This window comes from Rhagoletis pomonella, unplaced genomic scaffold, assembly GCF_013731165.1.
Source record: "Rhagoletis pomonella isolate Grant_MI unplaced genomic scaffold, Rhpom_1.0 Rhpom_scaffold_00007, whole genome shotgun sequence".
Lineage (NCBI taxonomy): Eukaryota > Metazoa > Arthropoda > Insecta > Diptera > Tephritidae > Rhagoletis > Rhagoletis pomonella.
In genome coordinates, this window is record NW_023458561.1 from 47,033,965 (window position 1) to 47,042,399 (window position 8,435).

Genomic DNA, 8,435 nt, shown 5'->3' on the forward strand with positions numbered 1-8,435 from the left:
TTCACGTTTTTAGTAGCGCTCGCTAGGCCATACAAGCTCTGACTACTGAATGGGGCACATATCTTCGCCAGCGAATTGTCATCGTCATTGCGCTGTTCTCTTTTACTTGCTGGATGGATGCTTGGAGACTCTAAATCAGGCAAGAATCTCGGAAACATACGATGGAATGTGTAGTGTATATTTACATACGTCTGTGTACGTATAGACGTTAGTTCTATGAATTATAATACCACCCATAGTCATCAATCGAGTCCTTTGTCCATTATTCATTCAATTGACAAGCACAAATATTTAACGGGCCTACAGCAGTTCACAGTCACAACCTAGCAAGCAACTCACATTCCGCACAACACATCCGGCGCAAAGCAAAGCACAACGCGAAATCATCTGTGTCCACACGCACAATACGTTGGAGCTTGGCATTTAAGTTGACAGTGGTCCATGCACATGGCGCAGCCTCTCCAAAAGTGAGTGTCAAATGGGGAGACGAAGAGCGTATATACGGAGATTTCATTTCCAATGCACCTTCCAGACCCTTTTTCACATTATCCTTGCGCTGGCATGCCATAGGAGAATTAGTGAAATGGCAAGTGATGCGATGACATTTAGTCGGCACGCAACGAATTGGCACAGAAGCTGAATGAAGCTGCTAGAAAATACTAAATTGATTATTGAGGGCATTACCGGAAATGACGCTTTACATATTTTAAGGCAAAATCCATTTGGAACAAGCAGTACAACTTTGCAGAAATATTTCAATATAACACGATTTGTTTATATTTTTTACACACACAAATAATATTTACTGATTTATTTTATTTTATGAAATAGATTAAGTTTCAGCTCTTTTTACGATAAATTGCAGGAAACGGAACCGCCATGCCAAAACTGCAGATGCGGAATATAAGAAGCGGATACACTGCGTACTGAGTGAAATCGAAAATATATTTATTCCATAACGATGAACAATTTGTTACACGATATTAGATTGATATGTAGAAATTGATTACTTATACAAAACATTATGCGGTTAGATTCTCTTCTTTTTAATTCTTATTACACAAACAAGTGCAAGCAAAGGCAAATCCGCGGAAGTGAACAATAAAGCGGCAAACTAAGTGCTGGCAATGACATCAAGTTTAGTGTTGCCACCATACGTGAGTAGTGTTGTGCCAATTACAAAACTTAACGAAACACCATGAAATGCGTTTCACACAACTCGAACAGTTAAAAATAAAATCGTGTAAATATGTATGTATGTAAGTATGTATGTAAATTAATCAAGAACGCAAACTTTTATTGCATTTTCTATTTTTTATTTATTTATTTTATTAACGGAGTAGGAAAAACCTCTGATTCCGCAAACAAACAGTATCTTCATTGCGAGTACCGCTATAATCTCAAAATTTTTTATTTTTATAATTACAGGCTCTTTTTTATTCCAGAGAAATTATTGCTATGATTACTGCTTGATGTTTATGTTTTTATCAAAGACGATTATGTCTGACTTTAATTTATTCACTATTTTTTCCTGATCATGATCACATATTAAACTCTGAATGGCTGACGGAATTTTCATAGAGAGAAATATCATATCAAAATTTTTCACAAAAAATAAGTTGTTTGATGGTTCATAAATTGTAAAAACTATGAGCTGTCTTGCCATATTGAAAGCAATCAGAAGATTTAGTGATGTGCTTTATAAATAGTTCCACAAGATTTAAAATAAAGCATGCGCTAATAAACGGATTCCGCCTCTAATGGACAAAAATATCTGCAATAAACAAAGTTCGGTAATTCCTCGAACTCAGTAAAAAGAGGCAACCGTCTCTGCAGCAGAAAATGTCTATATCCTTGAACAAGGTTCATTGGTTCACCGAAATCTGTCAAAATAGGCTATCAGCTTCTGCCGTAGATTGTAAGTGACGGCTCGTTGGTGTTTGATCTGTGTTTTGTTCACTTTAGGAAAAATGTTGGAACGGAAAAACGGACATTTACCTTGCAATAAGAGGTATACAATTTTGTATTTATACATGTATGTACATTATTCATTTATAATGTGCAATTTGACGCGGTCCCGTGGAGTCCACTAAAAGCGGATTGCACTGTATATATATTTATATATTTAGCAGCGCCTCATCGTTATCAGAAAATTCCGAGAATCCAAAAAGTGGTGCTTCTCCGAGGCCCAATTTCAGATTGCCTATTAATCTGCACTTAAATAGCCAATATTGGCCATTTATATATGAGATATGCAACCCTGTGTTTGTACAAATATTACAACGTTCGCGAGGGAAAAAAATTCAATTAAATAATAACACTTCAAAAAATAGCATTATTTAATTATATCCATACCTTTACCATTTTGTTTTTAGTTCTTTTCGTTCAGCGGTTAAGTTATACGGGTTTGTAGTTACGAATTATCAATTTTCTCAAATCGAGTTCTAATAGAGTAAAAATTTGCAAAGCAAAGGAAAGTAAGGCACTTGAGGGGGAAGGTTACAAATTCTTGCTGGGATACAAATTTTAAATTATTTTACCAATTTCATTGATTTAAAATTTAGCCGAAATCTGCAAGCCCTGACCAGCGAATTACAGCGAATTCTCGTATTCTCTCTGTAAAACCATCGATTTTTTTTCTAATTTCATTTTTAAAGATCTAAAACCGTTATCAATCGAGTAATTAAAAATGTTAGTTTAAGTGAGAAAGTAAAAAAGTGAGTAACTAAAAAAAGTTTAACTAATAGAACTTTTCAGATCTCGCCGAACTTAAGATGTGATAATAAATTAAAGCAAAAGTATGAAAACAAGCATTAGGGGTGCCATAGTAAATAAAGAACGGACATTCATAATTTGGAACTTTTTATATTATATAAGCTGTAAATAAATGCTGTACTTCACTACAAATAAATAAATAAACTTTTTTCTAATTTAATACAACAAGTTCAAAGAAACGGAAGCGATATAAGAATGAAAATGTTTGAAATGCAACCATGGAAGTGAGCTTTCAGTGAAACTTGCCAATTTATGCAAGTTTGCGTTTGTGCATAAATTTGTATGTTTCTCTATGGGAAGACGTAATCTTCTTGAGTTTAATTTTTTACTTGTCTTCGCCTTTAAATTTTTATTTATGTTCGAATATTTTTATAAAAAACAACAGTGCGCATACTAATGAGCCACACTCTTATCTTTCGTGCTTTTTTTTGCTCTTTGTAAAAGTGTACATGCCATAAAAGCTTTTTGTTTGATTTGCTGTTAAAGGCTCAAAATGTGTTACACTTTAATTGAAAAAAAACGAAATTGTTTCTGGAAAAATTTTAAAATTATGTGAAACTAAAAATTTTAAATAAAGGTGTACATTCGTGTAACAATGAAAATCCCTTGGTGGCAAACTAACTTTCGTTCGGCAGTTAATTTTGATGTTTCACTACAAAACTTTAAAGTAAACTTCTCAACGAGAATTAATTTGCCATTACGCCCGTCTTTGCAGTGGAGATTTAACTGACGTGTGTAAATACTGATTGTCGATTTTAAGTACAACAACCGGCCTTAAGTTACATCAGTACTGGAATTTTAACTTTTGCGTAAATCGATTTACACTTATGTACATATATGGTCTTATACATAAAAAATAAAATAGATTTATAAAGTGAAGTTTTTATACAAATTTTAAAGTCTTCTTTATTTTTTGTGAATTCCGGTGATATATGCATCTTATTTTGTTTGACTAAATCCCAATTTTTATCAGAAAATGTCATAATTTTTGTCTTAAACCTAAGTTTATGTGTATGTAAATATTTCATTATTGAATTGTTGGTAATTTTGGTAGTAAATTTCAAGCCCTGCGTTTTGTACCTTTCGGCATTGTGTTTTATTACACTAATTAAGGAGATAACGCAGGCATCATTAAAAACGAAAACATACTAGCCTTATCACCAGTGCAACAAATACCCGCGTTTGACATCATTTAACTTCAAAGCACTTTGGCAAGCGGGAATGATTTGTTTAAACAAAAATGTCTCAGGAAAATTCCGCTGGTCGGCATTTCCTTATCTACTAATGGATTTTTACGTCTTGTTTAAGAATTGTATAATCTCGCATAATGCATAATGGAAAATTAAGTAACATTTTTTTATCTAAATATCCAACAAATTATTACCGTTGGCAACATCACTGTGATTCATTACAAAAATCTCGTTAATTCATTCCTATTCAGCCAGAGTTCATTAAAATTTAACGAAACTACTGAACGTCGAACGTCGGCAATTCGTACCACTTTGCGAATATAGTGAACGTGAACTCGGCAGCCATCAACCAACCATCTTTTGAAAAATAAGTCGAGAGAATTGTAGTTGGGTGCAAAAGGTTATTTTTTATCTTGGTGGAGAAATTACAGAAAATTTAAAAGATGTCTATGATTTCTGCACGTCTGGCCTCATCTGTGGCACGTAATTTGCCAAAGGCTGCTACACAGGTATGCACCGGTTATTTAACAAACCCATTATTATTGAAATGTGCAATTGGGAAAATTTAAATACGCAATTTAAAGTCGAAATCATTGAAATTTATGGTTTTAAAGACTTGTAATGTGCTTTTAGTTGCCCCCGTTTGTTAAAACTCGTAAAGAATTAAGTATTCGATGAGGTTTTTAAAGTGTTTAGTGCAAAAGTTACGCAACATTTTAGTGCCGCCTTTCACGCGTTAACATATAAAAGCGGAGGTTGGAACAAAATATTACATAATAATGTTTCAGTAGTACTTGAATAACACTCATTCTCATAAATAAAACTACAGAATGTTCTTATTTTGGTTTCAAATAAATTAGAAAATTTTAAATTACATAATGAGACGACTGCGAGCCCAATTAACGAGCAGCATTCGTGTGGTCTTTGCGTGAACACTGAACGAAGCCCCCCGTGAACGATATCGATTTTAAGGTTATGTTAATCAAGTGATGGAGGAAATTTAGTCCATTCCATAAATGTCGCCAAAAATGTGTAATTTAATCGATTTTATAGCTAATTATAATACAGAAACATAATAATAATAAGACCAGTAAGCAAATCGCTCATACAAAATTTTCTAGACCACAATGTTACTTACATAAGCAACTTTAAGCACATTCCACGTATGTACATATGTACCTACTTTGAGTATGTAATTTAAAGTCATGGCAAGCGCATTCTGTTAAATCTTTTTTTGTATCATTGATTTAACATTATTTTCCATTTCCTGCCAGATAATTCGTCGAAACGGCAACTTTCTATTCACTGATGTACCTGCTGAGCCCTATGCTCAGTTGTATGAAATTTCCACTATAATTTTTAATCTTAACATTGCCATTTTTTTTATTTTAGGTCGCCTGTAAGGCAGCTTACCCAGCTGCTTCTTTGGCTGCACGTAAACTTCATGTCTCGGCCACTCAGCGCAGCGCCGAGATCTCTTCCATTTTGGAGGAGCGCATCTTGGGTGTTGCGCCCAAGGCCGATTTGGAAGAGACCGGTCGTGTGTTGAGCATTGGTGATGGTATTGCTCGCGTCTATGGCTTGAATAACATCCAAGCCGATGAGATGGTGGAATTCTCCTCCGGTCTGAAGGGTATGGCTTTGAATTTGGAACCCGATAACGTTGGTGTTGTCGTTTTCGGTAACGACAAACTGATCAAGCAAGGTGATATTGTCAAGCGTACCGGCGCTATTGTCGATGTGCCAGTAGGTGAGCAGTTGTTGGGTCGCGTTGTTGACGCTTTGGGTAACGCCATTGACGGTAAGGGACCCATCAACACCAAGGACCGTTTCCGTGTTGGTACTAAGGCTCCCGGTATCATTCCACGTGTGTCTGTGCGCGAACCTATGCAAACTGGCATCAAGGCCGTCGATTCGTTGGTGCCAATTGGCCGTGGTCAACGTGAGTTGATCATTGGTGACAGACAGACTGGGTAAGAACACATACATTTCTTAGATTACCATTTAAATACACATATTGTTAAACAACTTTTACTTACTAATTATGTATGTATACCAACTTTTTTTTGGTTTCAGCAAAACTGCTTTGGCTATTGATACCATCATCAACCAGAAGCGCTTCAATGCTGGCCAGGACGAGAGCAAAAAATTGTACTGTATCTATGTTGCTATCGGTCAGAAGCGTTCCACTGTCGCCCAGATTGTGAAGCGTTTGACTGATTCTGGTGCTATGGGCTACTCTATCATTGTGTCCGCTACTGCCTCTGACGCTGCTCCTCTGCAGTACTTGGCTCCTTACTCTGGTTGCGCTATGGGAGAATTCTTCCGTGACAAGGGCAAGCACGCTTTGATCATCTACGACGATTTGTCGAAACAGGCTGTTGCCTACCGTCAAATGTCGCTGTTGCTGCGTCGTCCCCCCGGTCGTGAGGCCTACCCTGGTGATGTGTTCTACTTGCATTCGCGTCTATTGGAGCGTGCCGCTAAGATGTCGCCCGCTATGGGAGGTGGCTCCTTGACTGCCTTGCCCGTCATTGAGACACAGGCTGGTGATGTGTCTGCCTACATTCCAACCAATGTCATCTCCATCACTGACGGTCAGATCTTCTTGGAAACTGAATTGTTCTACAAGGGTATCCGCCCCGCCATTAACGTCGGCTTGTCTGTGTCGCGTGTCGGTTCAGCTGCCCAGACTAAGGCCATGAAGCAGGTGGCTGGTTCCATGAAATTGGAATTGGCTCAATACCGTGAGGTAGCTGCTTTTGCCCAATTCGGTTCTGACTTGGATGCCGCAACTCAACAGCTGTTGAACCGTGGTGTGCGTCTAACTGAATTGCTGAAACAGGGTCAATACGTGCCCATGTCCATTGAAGATCAGGTAAGAAAATGGGAATTTAAATGTCCTCAAAATTATTAAACCCTTGCGCTATTTAAATTTTTTTTAGGTTGCTGTCATCTACTGCGGTGTGCGCGGTCACTTGGACAAAATGGATCCCGCCAAAATCACCAAGTTCGAAAAGGAATTCTTGCAACATATTAAGACCAACGAACAGGGTCTGCTTGACCAAATCGCGAAGGATGGTCAAATCTCAGAGGCTTCTGATGCCAAACTGAAAGACATTGTTTCAAAATTCTTGTCGACTTTCCAGGGTTAAGTGAAGATTTGCTGTGCAAAGCCACGTTGAATTAGAACAGTAGCAAAAAGAAAAAGTTACACTATTTCATAGTTAGATGCGCGTAAAATACCAACTACGAATACAGGTCGCACTAACAAATACTTACCATAAATTATACACTATAAACGTAAAGATAAAGAACAGGATAATGCGAAGAAAAAAAGCCGAAATTAAATAATTATAAAAAATAGAAAAGCACCATTCATGTTTCATTTTTATTAAATGCTATTAACAACTAAATATAGAGACTCAATTCAGAAAAAAAGATGCGGGGTCAAGTGTCTGTAGAGCTCGTTTGAACGAAGCAGCCAAATTCGATGAGGTCAAGTGCTGAATGTGTGCGCATTTAATACATTTGACGAGAGCGCCCTAAGAAAAAAGTTGGTGTTTTATTTGTTTCACAATTTTAGCACTTGGCTGCGTTATTGCTTTTGATTTGATTTTCGAAGTCACTGAAGTATTTATAACAAAAATATCACATTGTATTAAAGTTATTGCTAGGTAAAACAGTCAAGTAAAAACTAATTATTGTGAAGTGAAATCTAATAAATTGAGGTGAAAATAAAAAACGAAATATGTATATTTTAATTACAAGAAAATCTGTTGGAAATTTAGACTTACATATCGTCGTCACCTTTATTCACACTTCGAAACTGCGTTTTTCACAGATTTTGGTAGGATATATTAAAATACACCTTCACTAAAAATTTGAAACAACGGATTATGCCACCTTTTAAAATGCCCTATATGAATGCATCATTTCATTTTTGTTTTTTTGCTTCTGTTAAATAAAAAAATTGTTGGTTAGGGCCTTTGTGAATTAAGGTAACGATATGTACTTATTGATGGTCCTCTGCAATGACACAATTAAAAATTCAAACACATGGAAAGCATTGAAGTTGGGTGAGAAACTGTCTAAACTTGCGTAAAGTAGTTATCGTAGCAGGGCCGGTAGGTTGGTAACTATTGGTCGTACTATTATGCTGTGCAAGCATATAGGGAACTTCGGGCTACAAGCTAAACTCGTGAAAAACGAAATCTACTCTTATGACCCACTGGCATAATAAATGGTTCACAGGCCTTTCTTTAAATTTATTAGGCCGATTCTGAACAGAAACTCCCTGGGAGTTTTCTCTTTTTTCCCTTTCCTCCTATCATGAATAAAAATTCCGAGGAAAATGGCGGAGTTGAGCTGTCAAAAAAATAATTATTGGAGAATCTCTTTCTCGGGAGAAAGTAATTCCCGGAGAACAAACTCCCAGGGAGTATTCAGAATTGAACTGTATAAATCTCT

The 8,435-nt window shown here is 36.5% G+C and overlaps 1 protein-coding gene across 1 annotated transcript; it reads left to right on the forward strand.

The window, feature by feature from the left end:
• The first annotated feature begins 4,254 nt into the window (after positions 1-4,254).
• On the forward strand, positions 4,255-7,715 carry LOC118742925 (ATP synthase subunit alpha, mitochondrial). The gene is made up of 4 exons (XM_036475353.1): positions 4,255-4,474; positions 5,358-5,938; positions 6,042-6,843; positions 6,911-7,715. The coding sequence occupies exons 1-4, from the start codon at positions 4,409-4,411 to the stop codon at positions 7,118-7,120; spliced, it is 1,659 nt and encodes a 552-aa protein (XP_036331246.1). The 5' UTR covers positions 4,255-4,408; the 3' UTR covers positions 7,121-7,715.
• Positions 7,716-8,435: the final 720 nt, after the last annotated feature.